The sequence below is a fragment of the Schistocerca gregaria genome, chromosome X (assembly GCF_023897955.1).
Source record: "Schistocerca gregaria isolate iqSchGreg1 chromosome X, iqSchGreg1.2, whole genome shotgun sequence".
Taxonomy (NCBI): Eukaryota; Metazoa; Arthropoda; class Insecta; order Orthoptera; family Acrididae; genus Schistocerca; species Schistocerca gregaria.
In genome coordinates, this window is record NC_064931.1 from 245,481,888 (window position 1) to 245,509,216 (window position 27,329).

At 44.3% G+C, this 27,329-nt stretch overlaps 1 protein-coding gene across 1 annotated transcript in view; it reads left to right on the top strand.

The window, feature by feature from the left end:
* The first annotated feature begins 6,276 nt into the window (after positions 1 to 6,276).
* LOC126298019 (popeye domain-containing 2-like) overlaps positions 6,277 to 27,329 on the top strand; it is a 176,711-nt gene continuing 155,658 nt past the window's right edge. Inside the window, exons 1-2 of the mRNA XM_049989341.1 lie at positions 6,277 to 6,291; positions 17,179 to 17,336. Coding sequence (XP_049845298.1) covers positions 6,277 to 6,291; positions 17,179 to 17,336 — 173 coding nt within the window. The remainder of the gene's footprint in view (positions 6,292 to 17,178; positions 17,337 to 27,329) is intronic.

Below are 27,329 nucleotides of genomic sequence, written 5' to 3' on the forward strand. Positions count from 1 at the left end.
TATTATTATTATTAAACAAATAAGAAATTATAATAATAATAATAATTATTATTATTATTATCATAATCACCATAACTTTTTATTTCTTTTATTGTTATTGTAGACCTATGTACCACATTAAAAGTAGAGGGGGGAAGTTGCGTTTAGGAATGGGGAGGATAGAGGCTCTAACAATCTATGACCACCTCTCCCACCCCCGTCCCCCACCGCAGAACCGTGCCTTGGATTCGCGGCTCCTCCGGGTTGCCACAGAGCTTGCAGGCCAGTCTCACTGATAGTGGAACACACATTAATCGCTGCGTGCGATAATCAAAATTTATCAGCATTACAAGCAGGTTCAATAAATTTCAAGCCGTACATATAGGGCGCTTAAGAACTTGAGTAGTCAATTAAAACCTGTAAATATTTTTGCTATTTACGGGTGCAAATACCGAGAAATTACACTCGAGCGCCTTCATGATTTAGCGACGTAGCAGATGAGGCCAGTTTGCCACAGAGCGCCGTGGATAGCGCAGCAGTCGCAAGTCGAGCCACTCACAGAACATGGAAGCCAGTGCTGCCAGAACTTGGCAGGAGCGGGCAAACAATAACAGAGAAGCCCCGCGGGGCACGGCCAGATCAAGGAGAGGGCTGTGTGTCTCCACCTAGTCACAGACGCAGCTAACGCAGACAGTCTGGTCCGCACGGAAACAGCTTGGGCGTTCAGTTCCACACGGAAGCCAATAATAGTGGTGTGGAGGACGCTACTTTTTGAATATTCGTTCTTCTTCTTCATTCATCATATATTTGGAAATCCAGCATTTCTTAACTTTCTCCATGGTGGAATTGAAGGTTTACTTTTAGATAATCTTCCAGTGAACATTTTCTAAATGTGATGGCACCTGATCCACATCTACATGACTACTCTGCAGTCAACACTGTAGTGCCTGGCAGAGGGATCATCGAACCACTTTCTTATTAAGAAACTTCCTGGCAGATTAAAACTGTGTGCCCGACCGAGACTCGAACTCGGGACCTTTGCCTTTCACGGGCAAGTGCTCTACCATCTGAGCTACCGAAGCACGACTCACGTCCGGTACTCACAGCTTTACTTCTGCCAGTACCTCGTCTCCTACCTTCCAAACTTTACAGAAGCTCTCCTGCGAACCTTGCAGAACTAGCACTCCTGAGAGAAAGGATATTGCGGAGACATGGTTTAGCCAAAGCCTGGGGGATGTTTCCAGAATGAGATTTTCACTCTGCAGCGGAGTGTGCGCTGATATGAAACTTCCTGGCAGATTAAAACTGTGTGCCCGACCGAGACTCGAACTCGGGACCTTTGCCTTGCCCGCGAAAGGCAAAGGTCCCGAGTTCGAGTCTCGGTCGGGCACACAGTTTTAATCTGCCAGGAAGTTTCATATCAGCGCACACTCCGCTGCAGAGTGAAAATCTCATTCTGGAAACACTTTCTTATTATTTCTCTACCACCCCACTCTCTCACAGCGCGCGTGAAAAACGAAAACCTAAATCTTTCCATTAAATGTATTCGCAATTGCGGATAATGACAACCATCAGATTTAGAATGGAATGACGAGAATGAAAATTCGTGCCGGACAGGGACTTGAACCTCGATTTCCCGCTTATCGGGAACGGTCGCCTTACCATTTGGCCAGACCCAAACTTCCATATGTCGTCAACCATGCGTCTACGACCTGTACTCGTACATCCATTACGTATATTCCCCTACAGGTCAGACCCTGTACTTGAAAGTCGCTTGCCCGATATCGGCAGAAAAATACGACATTACAGTGCCTGTGTTGTTCTGATTACGATGCGAAGTTCCTTTGGGCATGTGGCAGTAGCAGATAGCAAAATGAATGCTCAAATTTTAAATTTTGCGTTCAAGAAGTCGTTCACGCAGGAGAACTTTACGAACATACCGTCTTTTGATCACTGCTCAAATTCCCGGACGGAGAACATGGTAATAGACATCCCTGGTGTAGAGACAGAAGTGAAAGAGTTGAAAGCAAACACGTCGCCATGTCCGGATGTAACCCCACTTCGGTTTTACAGAGTACTCTTCGGTATTGGCCCCTTAATTAGCTTGCATTTATTGCGAATCTCTCGTCCAGAGCAAAGTCACAAGCAACTGAAAGAAAGCGAAATGACTCCTGAATATAAGAAGGGCAGAAGAATGGACCCATGAAATTACAGATCAATATCCTTAAAACCGGTTCGCTGCAGAGTATGTATGTACATGCAGATGTAGATAAGGTGATGTAGATGTTAAACTTTTTCGGTGAGGTGAAAAAAGTCATGGGACCCCCTCCTTGGCCTTATATAGTGGAGCAGCTCGACGTGGCACGGACTCAGAAAGTCGTTAGAAGTTCCCTGCAGAAATGTTGATCCATGCTGCCTCTATAGCCATCCACAATTTCGAAGGCGTAGTCGGTGCAGGATTTTGTGGACTAACTGACCTCTCGATTATGTCTCATAAATCTCTGATGCGATTCATGTCGGGGGATCTGGGTGGTAAAGTCATTCGCTTGAACTGTCCAGAATGTTCTTCAAACCAGTCGCGAAGAATTGTGACCCGGTGACATGGCGCATTGTCATCCGCAAAAATGCGGTCGTTGTCACTACATTCTGCAGGGAACTTCTAACGACTTTCTGAGTCCGTGCCACGTCGAGCTGCTCCACTATATAAGGCCAAGGAGGGGTCCCATGACTTTTTTCACCTCACCGAAAAAGTTTAACATCTACATCACCTTATCTACATCTGCATGTACATACATACTCTGCAGCGAACCGGTTTTAATTTCATGGGTCCATTCTTCTGCCCTTCTTATATTCAGGAGTCATTTCGCTTTCTTTCAGTTGCTTGTGACTTTGCTCTGGACGAGAGATTCGCAATAAATGCAAGCTAATTAAGGGGCCAATACCGAAGAGTACTCTGTAATGCCCGAAATTTGGTGTTCTCGGCACACTCTTAACATTGAAGATCTCTGAATATTGAATTCCCTAACGATTTCCGATATGGAATGGCCATAATGACATCGGACACCTTTTCATATGAATCACTTGAGTTCAAATGACAGCTCCGCCATTGCACTGCCATCTTATACCTTGTGTACGCGATACTACCGCCATTTGTATATGTGAATACCGCTATCCCATGACTTTTGTCACCTCAGTGTAAATGCCAAATTCTTTATGCGTGTTTTCTTGAAAGGAAGGTATTTGTGGAATACTAGGAAAATGGTGAAAGTTGTTACTAATTGCCCCATAAACTGAAATTAGCATCATACACTAGTGGTGCTTGCAGGTCGTGTAAGGTGGTGTTAGTTGCGAAACATTTTAAGTCACGTAATTATGTACATATTTTTGAAAAGTGAGAGGTGGTCAGCAAAATACCCCTAAAACTGTGAATAGTATCTTATGTTGCAGAAATAACCACTGGCCGTGATACTCTGCTGGAAACTGCAGGGTAAACGAAATGGTGAATATTGCCTGAATTTTACTTTCTGCTGACGCTGCCGTTACTTGACCAAGGTGCACAGTACAAAGGCCAAGTCACATTTCGGGATGCTGGGTGACCTAAGAATGGGGGTGGTACTTGCGCTGGTAGTTGGTGACCGGTAGGACCACATTGCAGCAGTGGGGTTAGGGGGACGCCATTTTTGGGTAATAAATTATCATCATTACGATTAGACTAAAAGGATTTATCTACACTCCTGGAAATTGAAATATGAACACCGTGAATTCATTGTCCCAGGAAGGGGAAACTTTATTAACACATTCCTGGGGTCAGATACATCACATGATCACACTGACAGAACCACAGGCACATAGACACAGGCAACAGAGCATGCACAATGTCGGCACTAGTACAGTGTATAGCCACCTTTCGCAGCAATGCAGGCTGCTATTCTCCCATGGAGACGATCGTAGAGATGCTGGATGTAGTCCTGTGGAACGGCTTGCCATGCCATTTCCACCTGGCGCCTCAGTTGGACCAGCGTTCGTGCTGGACGTGCAGACCGCGTGAGACGACGCTTCATCCAGTCCCAAACATGCTCAATGGGGGACAGATCCGGAGATCTTGCTGGCCAGGGTAGTTGACTTACACCTTCTAGAGCACGTTGGGTGGCACGGGATACATGCGGACGTGCATTGTCCTGTTGGAACAGCAAGTTCCCTTGCCGGTCTAGGAATGGTAGAACGATGGGTTCGATGACGGTTTGGATGTACCGTGCACTATTCAGTGTCCCCTCGACGATCACCAGAGGTGTACGGCCAGTGTAGGAGATCGCTCCCCACACCATGATGCCGGGTGTTGGCCCTGTGTGCCTCGGTCGTATGCAGTCCTGATTGTGGCGCTCACCTGCACGGCGCCAAACACGTATACGACCATCATTGGCACCAAGGCAGAAGCGACTCTCATCGCTGAAGACGACACGTCTCCATTCGTCCCTCCATTCACGCCTGTCGCGACACCACTGGAGGCGGGCTGCACGATGTAGGGGCGTGAGCGGAAGACGGCCTAACGGTGTGCGGGACCGTAGCCCAGCTTCATGGAGACGGTTGCGAATGGTCCTCGCCGATACCCCAGGAGCAACAGTGTCCCTAATTTGCTGGGAAGTGGCGGTGCGGTCCCCTACGGCACTGCGTAGGATCCTACGTTCTTTTCGTGCATCCGTGCGTCGCTGCAGTCCGGTTCCAGGTCGACGGGCACGTGCACCTTCCGCCTACCACTGGCAACAACATCGATGTACTGTGGAGACCTCACGCCCCACGTGTTGAGCAATTCGGCGGTACGTCCACCCGGCCTCCCGCATGCCCACTATACGCTCTCGCTCAAAGTCCGTCAACTGCACATATGGTTCACGTCCACGCTGTCGCGGCATGCTACCAGTGTTAAAGACTGCGATGGAGCTCCGTGTGCCACGGCAGACTGGCTGACACTGACGGCGGCGGTGCACAAATACTGCGCAGCTAGCGCCATTCGACGGCCAACACCGCGGTTCCTGGTGTGTCAGCTGTGCCGTGCGTGTGATCATTGCTTGTACAGCCCTCTCGCAGTGTCCGGAGCAAGTATGGTGGGTCTGACACACCGGTGTCAATGTGTTCTTTTTTCCATTTCCAGGAGTGTATTAAGTTACAACTCTTTAAAAAAGAGCAAAAGTACACTACTCGGCTGCTTTCTGGGATATAAATTAAGGTAATTATATGACAGTTATGGGCCATTAATTACGTCCTAAGTAAACAAAACGAGCCCAAGTGAGCGTCCGGCTATTGTGGCCAAGCGGTTCTAGGCACTTCAGTTTGGAACCACGTGACCGCTACGGTCGCAGGTTCGAATCGTGCCTCGGGCGTGGATGTGTGTCATGTCCTTAAGAAGTTAGGTTTAAGTAGTTCTAAGTTCTAGGGGACGGATGACCACAGAAGTTAAGTCCCATAGTGCTCAGAACCATTTGAAACAAGTGAGCGACTTGTTTACGTAAGAGGAGCTAGGGCAAGCGGTCGGTTGGTTTATATAAGGAGAACAAGGGACCCTTCGTCGCATGACCTGCATATTACCCCTGAATTTCGTCCATAAATCGGACTTTTAACAAAAAATTAGTCATCGGAGTCCAAACAGCAATAGACTTCTTCAGATAAAATGAACGATCACTGTGAATCAGAGCTGTTAAAGAGACAGTGTTCTCTTTTATGCTCAGATAACAGTTCCTGACAACCTTTAAATTTTAGTGCTTTTAGTGCTCGATGTTTTGCTAGAATAATATTTTAACTCGGCGCGATAGTCGTAGTCGTTGCATCGACCACGCTGAGATCCGCAGGACATTACTTCGAATCTTGAAAATAAAAATTTCACTATCATAGTTCAGCTAAACGTTTTTCTTTCTTTCCCTTTTTTTTTACAGGAAGTGAAAAATAGGATTTGTATTGTTCTTGATTTGGATTTCAAGCGGTAGATTACGTAACTAAAATGGACGTTTATTATTGGACTACACATGCTTTCATAGATGATGAAAAATAAATTTGGTAATATTTTTAGAAAACTAGAGTAATGAAGAGTCGTTATCACCATTACCCACTGAATCTGAAGATGAAGAAGACAGGCCCACTGTCACAAATGGCGGAGATCACGATAAATCTACGAAAAATAATGGACAAACTTGAAAGCTGCACGACGCTGTTTGCGGATTTAACTATGGTACATGGATAAATCCCAGTGATAGAAAAATATAGCCTAATGCTGGAAAACCTATTAAGGGTCGACAGTTGTTGTAGGAAATGACATTCAACAAAGTAAGTACACAGAAAGACCTGTCAGTGTTATATTACACGATTACGAAACCCTTGTATTGCTCCTCACCTTGGGTTCTTGACAAGGTAGTGCTGGGAGAGATAAATCGAGCTGTTGTCCTTTGTACCTTCTGTATTTCAACAGGTTCGTTTAGCAAGCGCAAAAACGTCACGGAAATTTGCCTCCAGCTCCAGTCGCAGGCGCTAGATGAGAAACTTTGTGTGTCCCGGTGTAACTTACTGTTAAAGTACCGACAGTGTACGTTCCTAGAAAAGTCCGCCCACATATATGTCACAGAAAAACCATGAAGATAAAATTGGAGGTATTCTTGACAGTCGTTCGTCCCGCACACCGTAAGCGAGTGGAACAGGAAAGATGCCAACATTTTTATGGATCACCTGTATCCCTTCTTGGCGTGATGTCTTCACCGACAGCAATCGAATTTTCCAGCAGAATAACTGTCCCTGTCAAAAGGCCATAATTGTGTTGCAGTGGTTTGAAGAGCGTGATAGTGAAAGGACTGGGGTTTATCCACGCCCATCGAAATGGTGGGGTAGCAGGACCTGGCCCCTCCTTGTTAGTAACCTATACGTCTTAGCTTTCCAGCTTAACCAACTGAGCAGACCCGAAACAGTCTGAATGGAAACTGAACTTGAGGACTCTTCAAATTATATATATAGACTTTAATGCTCGTATCATCATTAGTTTTGAGCATCTCAGGGGTTTCAGTAGACAACTGCATGAAAGCTATAAAACAAATAGTCACACATCAGTGGACACAGCACCCCTCAAAGTTTTTAATTCGCATTATGGGAAGTCAGTATGAGGAGCGTTTGTGAAACGTTAAGCGTCAATACGATAGTCTAACTCTTCTCGTACACATCCCAACACTTCGTAGTCGATGTCAGCGACTGCATTAGTTATTCTTCCTTGCAACTCTTCCAAATTAACTGGCAGTGGCGGCAAAAACACACGACCGTCGACATAGCCCCTTAAGAAGAAATCACATGCATTTAATTCAGGTCAGAGTGGGAACCACTGAAAAACAAGAGTGTCATCCAACACTGAGGCATTTTGATACTGAAGTAATGACGAACGTGTAAAACAAAGTGTGGTGAAACACCATCTTGCAGAATGAAGTCTCCTTTGGTTGCTGGCATTTTGGCATTAGCCATGGCTACAGCATGACCAGTTACACGAAACCAGGCTCAGTCTTCTTTGGAATGCAAAACTTTCAAAGGGACGTGAAAAAATTATATTAACTTTTGGCGAATTACAGAAGTGTTTAACAATCTCATTTAGACATTTTATGCCCCATAAATGTACGTTATGACGATTTATCTTTCCAGACGCCTGAAAAGCGTCTTTGTCACTACATATCAATTTCTTTACAACAGTGTCTTCATCCAGTTGCTACTGCAACCCATTAGAAAAAATCAGAACGAAGCTCATTGTTTCAAATAGTTAACGCTTGCACCAACTGCAGAGGTTCGCGTAGAATGCGCCAGATAGTTCATAGCGGTATCTGCAGTTCTCTGCTCGCACGTGTGGTAGATTTCTTCGGACTTCTGAGGAATGATTCTCGCACACGTTCCAGTATCTTTTCTGACGATCGCAGCAGTCCTGGTTTCTTCGCACTACATACACAGTGGAATGCGCTGTACCACCAGTGGACTGTTTTATATGTTGCAGCTTTTACCTGATATTTTGTACATAGTCGTCGTGTCACCCGCCACAATTAACCCACGGTTCAAAGACACAAAACGCATGCATTGCACCATTATACTGTACACCATGTCCCGACACGCTTGCCCCCTAGTGGCGCGCTCTACAACTGCGCGGATTGCGAATCGAAACTCTGAGAGATGTTCTATCCACTGATATGTGTAATTTTTCTGCCCTTCTCGTAGTTTTCGAGCAGTCTTCTCCTGAAATCCCACAAACACGAAAAGTAATGAGGTACAAGAAACGAGGGCATTACAAGCCGGATGCCCTGTATACGATCTTCTCGCACATTCTTCGCTTATTTACCTCATTCGAGAGTTACAACTTTGATAGATGAATCCTATACAGAAAATAGTGCACAAGTATGAGCCAGTGTCCAGGATTTTGGCGGAGCGAATGGCGGCAAGTTGTGCCACGCTGACTGGCAGCTGGTGCCCCAGGGGCCGGACAAAATTAATGTCGCAGTCACCCCACCAGCTGAACCCTTTCTCAACGCAGGCGCTTTGCAAAATTAATACCCAAACTTTCACATCTGCCATCTGCCTCCTGCGTACGCCATTCCTGAAAATTTCAGTCAGTTGCAATAAGAAAAGGAAATTTGCAAACCACTCAGGATGACTACGCCTGTTAGATTAATCGTGAACCCGATACAGAATATTCATTTAGAATATCAGATAATTCCTGTCGGGAAAAAAATGAAGTATATATTCTAGTATTACTCTGTTGCTTTTGTAGGATCGTTTACTGTATGATTTCTTGGATTTTCGCAGTCTTTTCTTCATTGCACAGGTTAGTAAAAAAATAGTTTTTAAGTTAATTATGGTCGTCTTTTGTCATGCTGTAATTAGTATTTATAGACATTACAAAAGTATTTACATATGCTGGTCTCTTATCCGCAAGGCAAGAGTTTTAAAGCCCTGCGTGTGGAAATAAAAAGAAACAAAGAACACGATAGACTCATCAGGAGAAAGGAGGACAAAAACAACAGGGAGGATTTAGTATTGAATCTGGTTTTTATTCTTCCTTCAGATACTAAGTCTCCTGTCTTGTTGTTCAGCTTTTCTGCTAGGCTTATCGCGAGCACTTACACTGATAAAGCAAAACATTATGACCACCTGCGTAGTAACGTGTTGGCAAGGCAGTACAGCGAGATCTGTGAGGCATAGGTTCGACAAGACCTTAATATGATTCCGGAGATATATGGCACAAGGCGTCTACGCACAGGTCACCCAGTTCGGGGAAATTACGGACCGGTGGTTTGTGGGAGCGGAGGTGGCGTCCTACTGCGTCCCAGATATATGCGTTCAGATTCACATCAGGTAAATTCGTTGAGCACATTATTTTACTATCATGTTCCTCATGCTACTGTAGCACAGTTATGGCCTTTTGAAAAGGACAGTTATCCTGCTGAAAAATTCGATTGCTTTCGGAGAAGACATCAAGCCTGAAGGTATACATGTGGTCCACATAAATGTTCACTTAGTCCATAGCAGTCGTGGTACCATCGATTACTGCCACAGGTGCATGTCTGGAGCAGCCGTTCGCCTGAATGACGGCATATCCGGATACAACGACCTCATGTAACAACACGTTTCCATTGATCTACCTTTCCGTCTCAGTGATGCCGCACCCACTGTTGTCGTAATAAACGCTGTCGTTGGGCTAACATGGGACCACATAGGATCGTTCGCTGTAGAGTCCCATGATCAACAACGTGCGATGAGCGATGTGTTCCTACATACTTCTGCTTGCACCAATATTGTTATCTGACGCCAGGGCGCGGGATTAGCCGAGCGGTCTGGCGGGCTGCAGTCATGGACTGTGCTTCTGGTCACGGCGGAGGTTAGAGTCCTCCCTTGGGCATGGGTGTGTGTGTTTGTCCTTAGGATAATTTAGGTTAAGTAGTTTGTAAGCGTAGGGACTGATGACCTTAGCAGTTAAGTCCCATAAGATTTCACACACATTTTGAACATCTGACGCCAGATCTGCCGCAGTGCTGCTTCACAGAGCGGGGAAGAATACGACCTCCACGTTCTGTGATGAGGTATGGATATCCAAGACTTTGTCGCGTTTTCGTGGTTTCACCGTCCTTCAACCACTTTCCGTAGATTCTCAAGAGAGTAGCGCGAGAAACAGCCGACTAGCTTTGCCTTTTTTCTCGATATTCGCTAGAAACTGCTGCACAGTAACAATCTACCCTTATCTCAACTCACTTCTGTTATTCAATTTTCACATTTGCGGCCGTTACAGTCTTTGGAATGAGTCCCCATTCGTCTCTTCTCCACTTATAAGGAGCGTTTCACAATTAACGTTACAGGCTACGAGGGGCTGCCGAGGGGGCGTAGTAGATAAAGATTTGATAAGGAACCCATATCCGGAAATGCATCATTTGGAAATAAAATAAGTCTTACCATTTTTAAATCTCCCTCTTCACGGCAGGCACATAAAGTGAGAACAGGGGAATAGATACTGGTGGAATTATTTTGGAAGATTTACTATTGCCACACCGTCAGTTAGTGTGGTTGCAACATGAGGGTGCAACCGCGCATTTTGCACGTGGCGTCCGCGATCATCTCAACCATACATACGGTGAAAATTGAATAGGCCGTGGTGGACTAACTCCTTGGCCACCATGGTCATTGGATTCAATCCACCTTGACTTTTTCTTGTGGGACCGTACGAAGAGCCTTCTGCATGAGACACTCGGGTAGTCGGAAAAATATCTCTCTGCGCAAGTTCTGGCGGCAGCAGAAATTATCCAGCACACATCAGGATTATTGGACCGTGAGCATGCAAGCATGCATCGTAGATACACCTTGTGCAAGGAATAGCGGGGTTGCCACGTGGAACAGTTCCTGTGGAGCACACAGGTCAGTGCTCATTGTCTCCGATCTTCAAATTTGCTTTACATCAAAGCGGTACATTTCCGTATATGGATTCATGATCAAAACTTTATTAACTAAGTTCCCTCTACTATCCATAGTAGTTTGTGATAGGAGTTGTGAAAGACCCTGTGTACTTTCCTTACTGCTTCATGTGCCAGTAACGGCACCAAACGGCATTCTGTCTCGCGATAAGCGGTGAGCGGAATGTTTTGGCTCGTAAGTGTACTCGTGTGTGTATCAGCCTGTATTATGAGGCACCTGGTGGCTGCGTCCTCGTAGACTTTGCTGTCTTCACGCAATTTGTGATTAACTTATTACGTGTCGTGGTTTCACCGCCATTTAACCACTTTGCATAGATGCTCACGACAGTAGCACGTGAACAGCCGACCAGCTTAGTCTTTTTGGAGATACTCATTCCCAGACGCCGGACGAAAACAATCAGCCGTTTGTCAAACTCGCTTATGTCAGTCTCTTCAGACAGCCTTACTACACAATCGTTCGGAAGGCCTCTACAGGATGTCGAGCGGGTTATCGAATGTATTCCCGTTTGCCTTCATATTCACCATGCGCTTTCCCTCACAAAGGCTAACGCAGACAACTGCGGCAGGTGTTTCCGTGGTTCATCGGTTGACTCCATCGTCAAGAACATGTTGGTGCCAAGCCGGACATCTCGATTGCTCTGAAGATCCTACAGGTGTTTCAGAAGAATAGTAAATATATTGAGAGCTTGTAACATTTCGAATATAAAGTTCCAGAGTAGATGTGTCCAATTTTTTTGGTTACGGAGGCAGAGCTATACAACCAAATACATACATAAACTGTTAAGCAGAGGCAAAATATTAAGTTCGTAGTTGATTTTCATAAATTCCACCTCCAACTTCAATGTACTTTTGAATTCTCCTGACGACAGTACCTGTAGCTCTTCAGAGGTTGTCTTAGCATTCTTCTATGAGGTCAGCAGTATTCATGATCCGAACCATCATTTCGTGCCTTGTGTGTACTGTTTCTTTCTAGACTTCGCCTTTCAACCATCCTTACGGGCAAAAATCTGAATAGATAGTGTCCAGGGACCTTGGTGATCCGTCTTCCGGGAAGTGTTAGCCTTAGATTGTGTTGCCTGACGATGAGAATGTGCAGTGGCCCCGTAATGTTGTAATAACACACACATCATTTTAGCCAAAGGAACCTCTTCTAATAATGCTGGAAGCTCGATTACAAACAAGTCTAGATAACCGGCCCCTGTAAGATGACACAATATGCTGACTGTCTGTCCTGTCACATGACACTTTTACACAAAAGTGTTCTTGCAAATGTGACTTCACAAAGTTACATGGCTTTGGTCGGATCACCGATCTGAGTTGAGAATTTTGTTGATACCGTCGCGAGTGAAAGTGGCTTTTCCAGTAAACAGTGTTAATGGGATTAGCCAACGACAAAATTCGAAATTCCAGTTGTCTGCCTCCATTCTACCAACTGAATAATGTCTTCATTTCCACGTTCAGATCAGATGCGATTGATTGGCCATACACCAGTACCAACCAGTTAACAGTCCTGAACATGGTACTTGTCAGTCAGGAAACTGTCTATTGTATTTTCTATAAGCAGCAGTGCTTCCACTACAAAACCCACACACAAATAACATATCGGCATAATCAGCATTTGCAATACGTGCGGCATGCTTGGCCAATAAGTCACAATCACAGTAGAATAATTCTGTTACTTAAACTCAAACGTAACTTCACAACTTGAATTTCAAAACGAAAATGACAGTCGATGAATAAACCCATAGTAACTAGAGTAGAAACACGCGAAATGAAAACTTATCTCTGTAGCCAGCTATGTATCTGTAACCAATGAAAACTGGACACATGTTACGCGGAATCTTTTATTCGAGTTCGTACATATTACCACTGCCTAAAATATTTACTATTCCTGCTGAAACATCCTGTCTACCTAAACTCTCCTCCGAAGATGCTTGTAAGTTCTGTCGTTAGTTACTTCGATTCTTCAAAGTTTCACTGACGCCACTGGTCAGGATTGTGATAGAAACAGCGTGCGTGCGTGTGTGTGTGTGTGTGTGTGTGTGTGTGTGTGTGTGTGTGTGTGTGTGTGTGTTTTTTTGTGGTTGGCAGGAGAGCCAACCGTGTTCCTAAAGGAGGCCGAAATGCACGCGTTTTAGCTCACGCAGGCTGGCGTGAGGTCTGGAACATGACAAGGGAATTAGAATTGAGAAAAACGGACGTAGCTGGTGGAATACTTAACTTTAATCCATTAATGGAGAACGTCGCTCTTTATGGTACATGATTCACAATATCAGTAGTACGGATACTGGCGCCTTGCTAGGTCGTAGCAAATAACGTAGCTGAAGGCTATGTTAACTATCGTCTCGGCAAATGAGAGCGTAGAAGTCAGTGAACCATCGCTAGCAAAGTCGGCTGTACAACTGGGGCGAGTGCTAGGAAGTCTCTCTAGACCTGCCGTGTGGCGGCGCTCGGTCTGCAATACTACCGGACCGCGGCCGATTTAAAGGCTGCCACCTAGTAGCAAGTGTGGTGTCTGGCGATGACACCACAGTGTGTGTGTGTGTTTGGGGGGGGGGGGGGGAGAGTACGACTGGTAGGAGGTACGATACAGCTTGTGATAAGTAGAAGACCTTGAAGCCAAGTTAACGAGCGCAGTGGAGAATTTCTAACGTACTGGCCTCACATTCGGACGGGCGGCGTTTCACATTTTCTTCTGGCCATCCCGATTAATGTTTTCCTTGTAAAGAAGGAAGGAAGGAAGGAAGGAAAGGAGATTTCAGTTTAACGTCCCTTCGATGACGCGGTCATTAGAGTTAGAGCGCAAGTCCCGAATCGAGAAGAATGGGGAAAGAAATCGGAAGGGGAATATCCAAACACCAAGATCTATAAGCCCAAAGCACCTACAAAAAAATCCGCTTACATTGTCCAGAATGGCTGAAGGAAACGCTGTAGTCGTAACGAAGATTGTGGAGAGTTGTGCTGATAACAGTCGACACTTTCCTCATTTCTCGTACGATAAAATACATTTAGTTATTGACTAATACATTTAGAAAAAAAACCTGCAGCATGGGCGGCAATAATTCCTTGAGTACTTCCTTGTGAAAGGAGTGTCACGGTTTGACGTGCCGTCTACGACGAGGTCATTAGAGGTGGAACTCAAGCTCTGATAGAACACGCACGGAGACAGAACTCGGTCGTGTTATGTGCAAATGCCTCGTCCCTTCATTTGCCGAACATATTTAGAACACCTAATACTGCTCTTGTAGAATGAGAGTCCATTGGTTTACCACTGTGTCACCAGGCTCGGTACTGTTCCAAGTGGAGGTTGTTAAAATGAAAATGTGTTCCAAGTTTCTGTACATAATGTACAATCGCGTTAAAACAAGTTAATAATCCTTACTTAGAGTACTAAACATGTCTCATTCCGTAATTTTACGCTCGTTCTTGAATACCCAAGCAACAACAATGTTCCCGCGTATTGCGGAATAGACACTCCTGGCCGTAAAAGCTGTATCACCATGAAGACGGCTTCCAATAAGTGTCAAATTGTCATGAATTGTACTGCATGCTTCGATATGCAAATGTTCAGAGGCTTCACTGCAACCACACAAAGTGGGTAGGAGTAACGCCATCCATATTTTGTACATAAGGAATGATTATACAGCTGATTCCTCATCAAGATATCGCATCCACCAGCAACTGACTGAATAAGGCGGGGCGGCAGGATTGTGGGCTATTGAGACTGTGATTTATCGTTGCGCGATATTGCTTCCGAGGTGGGGACCCCGTTACTGTTTTCGAATATGGAATCGATGAGTTCAGGAGGGCCATACTCGACGTCGCACAGGATCTCAACGCCTCGCACGACTATCGCCCGAGAGGATAAACACATCATCCGCTCGGCCATGCAGTCAGCAACTGGACTTGTTTGCTGCAAGACAAGTATGCACACAGACAGTGCGGCGACATCTGGAGGAACGTGGACAGGCAGGGCGACCATTGCTGCTGATTCTCTGAGGCGGTAGCAGAGAGAGGCCCATCGACAGTGGTACTGCCAACTACACTCCTGGAAATGGAAAAAAGAACACATTGACACCGGTGTGTCAGACCCACCATACTTGCTCCGGACACCGCGAGAGGGCTGTACAAGCAATGATCACACGCACGGCACAGCGGACACACCAGGAACCGCGGTGTTGGCCGTCGAATGGCGCTAGCTGCGCAGCATTTGTGCACCGCCGCCGTCAATGTCAGCCAGTTTGCCGTGGCATACGGAGTTCCACCGTAGTCTTTAACACTGGTAGCATGCCGCGACAGCGTGAATGTGAACCGTATGTGCAGTTGACGGACTTTGAGCGAGGGCGTATAGTGGGCATGCGGGAGGCCGGGTGGACGTACCGCCGAATTGCTCAACACGTGGGGCGTGAGGTCTCCACAGTACATCGATGTTGTCGCCAGTGGTCGGCGGAAGGTGCACGTGCCCGTCGACCTGGGACCGGACCGGACCGGACCGGACCGCAGCGACGCACGGATGCACGCCAAGACCGTAGGATCCTACGCAGTGCCGTAGGGGACCGCTCCGCCACTTCCCACAAATTAGGGACACTGTTGCTCCTGGGGTATCGGCGAGGACCATTCGCAACCGTCTCCATGAAGCTCCCGCACACCGTTAGGCCGTCTTCCGCTCACGCCCCTACATCGTGCAGCCCGCCTCCAGTGGTGTCGCGACAGGCGTCAATGGAGGGACGAATGGAGACGTGTCGTCTTCAGCGATGAGAGTCGCTTCTGCCTTGGTGCCAATGATGGTCGTATGCGTGTTTGGCGCCGTGCAGGTGAGCGCCACAATCAGGACTGCATACGACCGAGGCACACAGGGCCAACACCCGGCATCATGGTGTGGGGAGCGATCTCCTACACTGGCCGTACACCTCTGGTGATCGTCGAGGGGACACTGAATAGTGCACGGTACATCCAAACCGTCATCGAACCCATCGTTCTACCATTCCTAGACCGGCAAGGGAACTTGCTGTTCCAACAGGACAATGCACGTCCGCATGTATCCCGTGCCACCCAACGTGCTCTAGAAGGTGTAAGTCAACTACCCTGGCCAGCAAGATCTCCGGATCTGTCCCCCATTGAGCATGTTTGGGACTGGATGAAGCGTCGTCTCACGCGGTCTGCACGTCCAGCACGAACGCTGGTCCAACTGAGGCGCCAGGTGGAAATGGCATGGCAAGCCGTTCCACAGGACTACATCCAGCATCTCTACGATCGTCTTCATGGGAGAATAGCAGCCTGCATTGCTGCGAAAGGTGGCTATACACTATACACTATACACTGTACTAGTGCCGACATTGTGCATGCTCTGTTGCCTGTGTCTCTGTGCCTGTGGTTCTGTCAGTGTGATCATGTGATGTATCTGACCCCAGGAATGTGTCAGTAAAGTTTCCCCTTCCTGGGACAATGAATTCACGGTGTTCTTATTTCAATTTCCAGGAGTGTATATCATCGAACACAGGAGTGGTACACCACGTTGTATGTTTTGGGGAGCTACCGTTCTGCATGTACCATAGCAGTGCGTCCTGCACCTGGCTTAATGGTATGGAATGCCATTGGGTACGTAACACTATCACTAGTTATCGTAGCCGGCAATTTGGACAGCAAGTGTTACATTTCTGACGTGTTACGGGCGGTGGCTGTACCAATGCGTCATTGATTTCTTGGTGTTGTCTTTCAGCAAGATAGTACAAGACCAATTGTTGCCCTTGGTGTACTGACACACCTCGATACAGAGGGAGTAAGACTGTCGCCCTGGCCAGTGTGTTCTCGGGATGTGTCATCCACTGAAAACATCTGGTCATTGGTTGCCACGAGACTGGCTAACCACCACACGTCAGCCACTACAACTGATGAACTCTGGCGCAGGGTTGAACCAGCGTAGAATGAAGTACATATATCTGTCATTAAAACTCAATTCGACTTGATGTTGAGCCAGCTTAGGGTCTTTGTTGCTGCCAGAGATGGCAGCTCCGTGTTGCTAATTGTGGACGCTGTACATCCCCAATAACCACCAAATTTAATCACGTATTCTTGTATTGTACTTTGTACCTACAATAAATAAAACTTCTTTATTTGAAATCCTTCCTGGGGATGGAATTTTAATAGCCAACAGTGTATTTTAATTACTTCTTCTCACAATGTACTTATTATTGCAGAGTTTCCTGCTCTTACTGATGTATGGTGTATGTTTTTTCAGGTGTACCTGGCACTATTTCAGCCTCTCAGGGTAACTCGGCATCAGTTCAAGAAGGTGCTCAACTGCATGCGGAATATCCGAAAGCTCAAGTACCAAGAAGTGTACGCGCAGGAGAAAGTGACCAAAGTCGACAGCCTGTCGTTAGTTCTGACTGGCAAGTGAGTACACCAACTCTCAACACAGAGCTTTTTTTAAAGCTAAGTAAGCAACCAAGAATCATGCTTCAGTCAGTGATTGACGGTCGTCCCACTGATAATTGTCCCATATATTCCCCAGTAGTGACCCGAAAAGCATTAAAATACTATATAGGAACTTTCTTAGCTTTCATATTAGTTAATTTTCCCATTAATTTGACCGTTTCGTGTTTTTTTTTTCTAACGAATGTGAAGGTGCAAAAGTTTATTTTTATTTCACCCAATAAAATCATGCCATCTAAAGATACAAGCAGGATATTTGTCTGACTTCATTATAAAATATAGAACAGCATATATTACGTAACCAAATTGTATATATACAGGGTATCCCAGGAGCAATGATCTATATTCAGGGATATGACCGGAACGATCATTTGGAGTAAAGAAGTGTAGTAAACACAGGCCCTAAAATGCATATATTAAGGAACTATGAGCAGTGCCTCATCTTGGATACTGTGAAACAAATAGCTTCTGCTGCAAGGTCTTTTTTTCATATTTTGAAAGGTGGTAGCATGGCCTAAAACAAGAAAAAGAAGTCAAGTGAACATGAGCTGCCGGCCGGTGTGGCCGAGCGGTTCTAGGCGTTACAGTCTGGAACCACGCGACCTCTACGGTCGCAGGTTCGAATCCTGCCTCGGGCATGGATGTGTGTGATGTCCTTAGGTTATTTAGGTTTAAGTAGTTCTAAGTTCTAGGGGACTGATGACCACAGCAGTTAAGTCCCATAGTGCTCAGAGCCATTTGAACCATTTGCTCTAAAATCCACACCTTAAGAGCTGTGACCAATTGTTTACTTTCCCTACTGTGAAACACATCTCTTCTACTGAACAAGTGCCCATAGATCTTAAGGTAGGCATTACAGAGCCCATGTTTACTAGACTGTTTTGCTTCGAATGATCACTCTTGTGATATCCATATTGGATATTCCTCGTGGGATACCTGTATAACTGAACAGTTACCTGACAAGCACTCAGGAATCATGGTCGGATGTCAAAGTAACTCCGTAAACACACACACGATCGTGTATATAAATAATTAGAGCTGCAGTTCTCTATGACAAGTAGAACCGTTAGTATTGTTCGTGTTAATTGTTGCTACCAGGCCTAGTACCGTATATAAGGGGTGTGAACAGCGCCAGACGTTGAGCGATCACTTCGAAGGACGCTGAGATGCTGTTTAGTCATGAGGGACAGCGCTACCTGGGCCTCACAGAGTTTGAAATGGGCCTCATTGCGGGTATCCGTATGGCCGGCTGATCAAATCATGCTATATCCAGATTCTCCGAGCATTCATACGTGACAGGGGCCCGATGTGTGACTGCATGGGAATGTGTGGGCAGGCGTTCTCTTCGTCAAGGTTCCGGTCCACCACACCTGACCACTAAGAGGGACAATCGCCGTATTGCTCACCAAACACATCCTAATCCCTACACATATGCGCCTGCTATCCAAGAACAAGTAAAATGGAAAACATTTTCCGGCTCATTCCGGAGCTGGTACGGCAACCAGTGTGTGTGATTTTATGTTTCTTCCGTAGGCCAATCCGAAGATGCTAAATAAAGTTGAAACGCGTCATTCAGGAAATAATTTAAAAAATTTACACTGCAACCAAGACTGCTTATTCCTTCATAAGTAACATGTCTCCCCCCCCCCCCCCCCCTGCAACATTCTGTGTCATCTCGCACAATTGGTAACAAACAAGCGGCAACCAGACTAATGAATTAACGTCCTATGCGTAGGCTATCGCTGACATAACACAACACAAACGGCTGCTTTTGGTAGTGCTTTAGGAAAGTATGACGGCACAACGGTATGTAATGGACATTTTCCATCTTCGTGTGTTACCCCCCATCCGACAGTATTGTGTAGCCATTTTTCGACAGGATAACAGTTCTCCACACATGAGACGAGTCTTTATGAACTGTCAGAGTGATGGTGAGATACTCTCATGACCAGAAAGATACCAAGAACATGTGTGGGACCAGCTTGGACGTCAGCTCCGTTCCAGTGCCAGTGTACAGGATATCAGTGACCAATTAAAACAGTTGCCCAATTCTTTGTAAATTTGTTTCGGATTTGTAATGACTGAAATAACACCACACGGCCTCGAAGCACATTAAGTTTCATTCCGTTTCCTCCGCACCTTCTGGGTGCTTCAGCTTTTTTGTCAGGCAGTAAGTATACAGTGATTACAAACTCAAGCCAAATTAACAGAGAACTTGGCAGTATGAGCCCACTTATTAGAACGACATTGTCCCATATGTGGCCTGGATGCGTGCACTGATACGTTTCGGAAGGATATCATTACCAAAGAACTTGGCAGTATGAGCCCAGTTATCAGAACGACAGTGTGCCACCTGCGACCTGGATGTGTGCACTGATACGCTTGGGAAGGGTATCGTAAAGCTGTTGAATCCTCTCCTAAGGCAACCTGGCCAGCACCTCTTGCAACTGGTCCTTGATATGTTGGACACTGCCACGGGGACAGAGTCGGCGTCAGAGCTGTTCATATAAATCTTCTATCAGTAACAGATCTGTGATCTTGCTGGCCACTGGTGTACCTCAATAATACACACATAGTTCACAGATACACGTACCATGAGTGGACGAGCATTGGCCTTTTGAAATTGGTATCACGATATCGTTGTATGAAAGGTAACGCATAAGGACGCAGGATGTCCGTGCGTACCGTAGCGTTATCATAGTTCCCTCAGTCACTACCAACCGTGATCTGAAATCTTACCTGACGGCTCGTAGCACCGTGACCCTGGGAGTAACACCGCCGTGTCTCTCCAAAGCGTTAGAGCAATGGACTCCATTCCAAGGTCGCCATCATACTCGGCGAGCGATAGTCATCCCGAGAAGTGCAGAACCGCGATTCATTGTGGAACATAGTGCGACGCGATTCATCAGCAGTCCATACTTCCCAGTTTTCATCACCACTCAAAACATAGTGTAAGAAGGATGCTCACGTCTTGCACCGAGTCTGCACTAGCAACTTGATCCAGGACCCATGGATCGGTATGCTACTTTTAGTACCTTGGGGCATTAAGACTTACAACTAATATGAGAGAATTTCAGGGTCGCCACCAGCCTAAGCCGACTCTTTAAGACAAGAGAACCGACCGAACTGGAAAATGTTTATAATAAAGGGATTTACAGTTGTTTTCCCCCTTTTTTTAATCACTTAATTAAATTGTGCTGGTGATTTTCACCTTCTCTTTTATTACTGCCCTTATGAAATGACTCGTCAAAAGATACAAAAATGAACAGAGCATTCTTATTGATTTTACAACTGAATTCGGGTATTAACATAGCGATCATCGAATAACAAGCAGGATTGATGGAATACAACTTATCACTGATTTATTCAGTTAGCAGTGCTCAATAATGGAGGGAATCAGTTACATTATAAGAGAAAACTGTCCCCTGATACGGGAACAAAATAACCTGCTTCTCTTTAATGAGAAGATCGTAACATTTGTGAAATTCAACGGAAGGAAAAGGACATGTAGTAATAAGGAAATGGCCATACACTCAGTTACTCAGTTCAGACTCAGAAGATGGACTCAAGCAAGAAACCACCACCAGAACTTGCATGCAAAGGAGGAAAAGTGGGCAGAGAGAGTCCATTTCCATCACAGAATATCAGCCGCATAGATGAAATCGATGGGGAATAATCTGTTCCTGTTTAAGGCCTCCACCTATTCCACACCCACGTGGTTCCCACACAATACATTTGTTACGCCAGATTTCGCTTTTGCAAGAAAACTTCGAGAATGTACAAATAATATCATAACATGTAATTACTTACGGTCACAACGATAGAAACTTATTATACAGGAAAGGTTGAGCAGGTGGCCCTTCAAATAACGACAACCGTTACAATTCGAACAAAGAGCACGAAGATCAGTTCAGAAATCAAGGGCGTAAAGAAATTGAAAAAACGCACACACATGAAGTAACAATCTCCCTTACTTTCACACGAAGTATGGGCAAGTTATTTTAACTTAAACATGATTGAAAGTTTCTGTGGTGGGTAAATAGCACCACGTTGTTCTACTGGAACAAAGTCAACTCCAATCAGTGCAAAAATTGCACATAATCGTCAGCTACTACTGCTACCTCATCGCACAAATGCACTAGGAGACCCATGATGAACCGAACTTAAATATTTCAAGCTGTTTACAACGGACAAAACGCAAGTTCCTAGCAGAGCAACATAGGACTACATCTGTACTCACCAGTCACAAGTAGCAGAGTCCCTTCCTCCTCACAAAGGTTCCATCGGCTACTGTCTGAAAACTGAAACCAGAGAGAGCTTCCGTCACCTACCTGACAGACAAACAGTACCATCTCTAGAAAGACTAGACTTCCTGCCCAAGTACAAGGATCTTAAGTTGGTCATTCTGCTCTCCCCTCCAAGCAGCAAGCACACAGCTCTCCCTGCAGCAGACGACAGCCAACTCAACTTCCACCACAAATAGATAGTAAAGACATCCAATCACTCCTTTGTTCACCTTCACACACACACACACACACACACACACACACACACACACACACACACACACACACAAGAGGGCTCAGGGAAAGGAACAGGTATACATGTGGAAACGTGGAACATAATAACTGACACGATATAATCAAACACTGATTACCTTTTGCAAAATACTTGGTTTTGTTGCAAGAAAAAAACATTTCTCTGGCGTCAGTCCTCGTACTAAAGTTTTCTTGGGTGGTTCATACGCTCAACCACAGTTACACGGTGGGCCACATAATTCATAATTGCTTTAGTTAGTAGGAAGTTCTTGTGGAACGGTTGTGTTGAGACGTTTCAGTAGCCGATGGCGTTGAGATTTTAACAGCAGCCTACGCATTGGATGGAAATTCCCTAACCAATAGTGCGGGATGGCACACAAAGTTGCTAGGAATCCATTACTTGTTCTCTGATGGCAGGCGCAGATACGGTTATAATGTATTTGGTGCACAATACGGCCATTATCCCTTGTGTTGCTCAGATGTGGTCGACCGGAAACTTGACGACGACTCTGACCAACCCTCACTCTCCTATGAACCCAAACACCGGCCACTATCACACCCGAATGTCCCACAAATCTGGATATAGCACGATTCGACAAACCGTACCCACAATGAGGCCCCTTTCAAACGGTGCTGATAACGCTGTCTCGGTTGGCTACGCAGTACCTCCGTGTACTTCACAGTGATCAATCAACATCTGACGCCGTTCATGCCCCCTTATATACCCTACAAGGGCTGGTAACCACTAAACACAAACAACACAAAAGCAATCTCGTGGCCATACTACTTATCACAGAGAACAGCAGCCCTTATCATTAGCGTAACTACCTTTGGTGTGTACTCGTATGACGTTACATTGACGTCCTACCTTGTCTTCTGGGTCGTCACTTTTTTGTCATTCAGTTTGTATATATCGGATGAAATAGTGAATAAATTTAGCGTGAGACCTTTTCTAAGAGAAAAATAATGCTTAATTTTTGAAATTTCGAACAGTGAAATTGGGGAGGTTCTAGCAAGAAAGTGCTAAGTCATATTTTTATGCTTTCGAGATGAAGTCATATTAATGTTTGAGCAAATCCTCAAATCACGTAAACTCTTAAATTTTGGTTGAACACATGTAATAGGTTTCTCTGGTATATTTTATTTTGTTTTATGAGACACAATATGAATATTTTAAACTACATTCTATAGAAAGTAACGTTATAAAGTAAGATGGTATCTTTCTTGGCACTATGTTGAACAAAAAACTTAACCTGTATTAGAAAAATATTTTTATTAACTTTATAAGTGCTTACAAACAAATATTTGTTTACTTTTTTTCTAAACAGACAATGTTTCATTTCAAAAATAGATTAACAACGACCTAAAATACTTCTTCTACACTTTCCTTCTCCATTATCATCACTAACAGCAGCAGTCAGCAAGTTGCGATAAAACTAGTGGCAGATTGGCGGAACATAATCCATTAGCTTCATTACATCATTCAGTGTGATTTTCTTAATTTCAACAGGTCCATTCTATTTCCGTCTTAGAGCCATGGTATTTGTGTTCCCTTTCTTCCTTGTAGACACCTCTTCATACTCAATGTTCATTCTGTTTTTCAGTTTCATAACCCATGTGTTGGTTTGTTCAAACCTGAAGCACACAGTGTCTGAGAATTTAAGCTGAGCACCATTAACACATTGTTTCCTATTAGTACTAAGCAGGCCATTTTTCAGTCTGTTATGTCAAAGAAATCACCACTTTCCATAATTATGACATTGAACTTGTGTTTACGGCCACAACAGGCAATTATTTCTCTCCATTGTGAAAGAGAGAGTATTCGTTGGATTGTCCCCTCTGATATTCTTCAATTTTAGCGAAGTCTCAATCAGAGGCCAGGTAAGTGTGTTCTGGCGTAAGGAAATAATGCTTAGTTTCTTTAAACCGCTTTGTGTGGATCAGATGACTCCAAACTGCCATTATATTCCAGTAGTCATAAAAATAAATTATTTTTTTTATTTTATATATATATAATTTTTTTTGTGCAGAGGCGGGTGTTGTTTTCAGATATTTAAGTATTTGAGGATACGGCTACCAATCTCACCACTACCTCGGGCTGCAAAACTTTCATCCCAAACAATCATATGTCCAGTATTGTGACCACAATCATGTATTCCAACATTATATATCCAAACTTTTCTGGAGTGGAAGGCAACAGATGAACTGAGCGTGGGAGCGTGCATTGTTTGCTGCAAATTTATGGATATGACATGTGTACTAGGATCGTGCTTGGACAACTCTGAAAATTCAATTAGTTTGGACTTCAGATATCCTGCATAACCCAAGTTCAATTTCTTTTTTATGCGTGTGGCAGACTTCTCTATTTCTGCCCCATTTTCTATCTTTATGTGGAGGGAGTCACATATTTTACATGTATCTACTGCTGGAAATTTAAAACCTATATTATATTCTTCACGGAATGTTTTTCTGCACTTACTTTGAGATACGGCTTGTATGTTTGAATCCTTGCACTATTGACAGTAATTTTGATACAGCTGTGTGATATTCATATCACTGCCTGAATAGACTCTCTCAGGATTTTGTGACCTACTGTAATGAGAGCAGTACTTGGGAATGGACTTAATGTGAGCATGGACAGCATTCACTGCATCACTAGTATAAACATTAGGCCTCTTGTCATGTTTACTTTGTTTATCGGAAAGAGGTGTTCAATCTTTAATTTTTATTTTCGACATTATATTGTTGATCCGCTCTCTATCATTATGTAGGCCATGAATGCTCATAAGTGATTTTTTTACAAACTCTTACTGACTTTCCATTAACCTTCACTCTAAAAATTAAGGTATTGTTTTTTTATCAATTTTCTGCACAATTTGTCTTCAATCTGTTTTACAGAACATGCTTCTATACTGCCAAAGAAGTAGGCATTTTCTTATCAAAATCTCCCCTGTCACAAAGTCCAGTGAACACATTTTTTATTCCTTTATCATCCTACTGAAAGCATTGTAATGGACACTTATACATTTCTCCTATTGTTGCTGCTCCAACAGGATTATCTGCGGTAGATGTACATTTACGACCTTCGTTTATTTTATTTTTTTTATTCTGTAAACCGTCCTAGTGAGTTGCACCCTCTTTGTTGATCTTTGTTGTTTTGGAGGACTACTGAATGACAGTCTTTCATGTGATGCCGCTTTTCTTCGTGAAACAGAGTTACTGTCATCCTAACAAAAGGAAATACATGTATATAAATTAAAGGCATATTGTTGTAAACATCTCATAATAACAATCTATAACTTCAGATGTCTATACTACTAAGAATACCTGTTAAATTTTTCATGAATATTGATTTCGAATCCTTAGATCAAGAAAATGCCAAGCAACAATTTTACTTTTGGATTGGGTTGGATGGGTTGTTTGGGGGAGGAGATCAAACAACGAGGTCATCGGTCTCATGGGATTAGGGAAGGGTGGGGAAGGAAGTCGGCCGTGCCCTTTCAAAGGACCCATTCCAGCATTTGCCTGGAGCGATTTAGGGAAATCCCGGAAAACCTAAATCAGGATGGCCGGACGCGGGATTGAACCGTCGTCCTCACGAATGCGAGTCCAATGTGCTAACCACTGCGCCACCTTACTCGGTCTTTTACTTTTGCCATGTTTTGATATATATAACATACAATTAAAGAACCAAGATGTTGTGACGGAATATATACTGCAATCATTCCATTAAGACAACTAAATAAGTATCCGAAACGTGTTTGGTAAACATAACTCCACACTTTGTCCAGCAAGCACATACACATTGTGAATTATGAGAACAATATAATGCCAAGCAACACATACCTGAATTTCACGTTCTGTTGTTAATTCGTCCTCAGAACGTGGTAAACACTGAGTGAGAACTAGAGTCTGTGTCATCGTCACTGTTTTCCGTAGAAAAGTTCAGTTTATTTTTTGAAGCCATCTTCATCACATTTGTTATGTTGCCTGACACTGACTTGCCGATACGGAACATATGTAAAGCATTCGGGTAAGAACAGAAAATTGAAAACAGTGCATCTCGTGAGATTTTTGCAGAACCACTTGACGCCTTGATCTGCAGTATAACTCATTGTACAGAATGACACAGTTAGTTTCATTTGTCCAAAAATGTGACCCCCTCAATGGTTTTTGGATGATTGTATTTATCACGTTATGTGAGTATACGCTCTTAGCCTGTCAGTAGTCTTTGTTTTCTATTTCAGTTTCGGCTAAGAATTGTGGTTGCTTTCTACGGTTCTGGCACCGTAACTGTCCCTGAATAGCACATTATATTTTAAATTATGTATTGTTGTCGTCTTTAACGATCTGATCGGGTATTCTTCAAATTTAAGAACTTCGTTCCCAGAAGATAACTTGGACACACATAGAACATTCATGTTTGTTTTCTAGCCTACAGACTAATGTAGCCTCGATTTCAGGGAAGTTTTGTTCACCTACTAGGCGACGGCTTAAGCACTTATACATTTTTAATGCAGATACCCACACCTCGGTCGCAACACATCGTGTGCAGTCACCTCCGAGTTACGTGTCGCAGTGTTAAAGACACTGATTGCTGTTCTCCGCGATTTCCCTAAATCGCCTGAGGTGAAGGTCAAGGCGGTTCCTTCCCTATGTTTTCCCAACTCTATAGAGTGTGCTAAGTCCCGAATGTCCTAATCGTCGACGGGACGTTAAACCCTAATTTTCAATTTCCCTTTTGCACGGTCACAGGACATAAGGTACATTCTGACTGTCCGCCACCCTCAACATCTCAAGTCGTAGAAATTAACTTTTTTAAAAGTTTGTATTGATTAATCTTACAAAATCCATATCCTATACAATTACCATTATCGGATTCACAAAAGTGTCATCTTTTTTTTCCCTGTAGGTACGTTCTCTGCCGCCAAAACCTGCGCGCGCGCACACAGACACACACACATACACGCGCACACACACACACGCACACACACACACATCTTCCCTCTTATGTATAATACCAAGGACTTGCTAAAAAAAAAAAAAAAAAAAAAAAAAAAAACTACACAGAATAGCTGCTGTATTGAGTCCCACAGGTGGACCCACACCCTGTGAAACCTGTGGCCATAATGTTTCAAGTGCGTATCTGTATTTTGTTCCCTCGTTTCCGTATGAGAGCATCGCCCCAATCTTTTTTAAATATGTTTTTGGTACACCCTGTTTGCTACCCAAAATTTTAAATGAAATAGCAAACCATCTGGTAAGTAAACAGGGTACTCCCTTTACAGACTTCCATGACTTGGAGAAGGGGAAGAGTAGACAATAGTTTGAGTTGAAACCCACGTCCGGGAACGTACCGTTTTCGTGCTACAGCCGCTTGAAAAGATATTTGCTACACTATGTGATCAAAAGTATC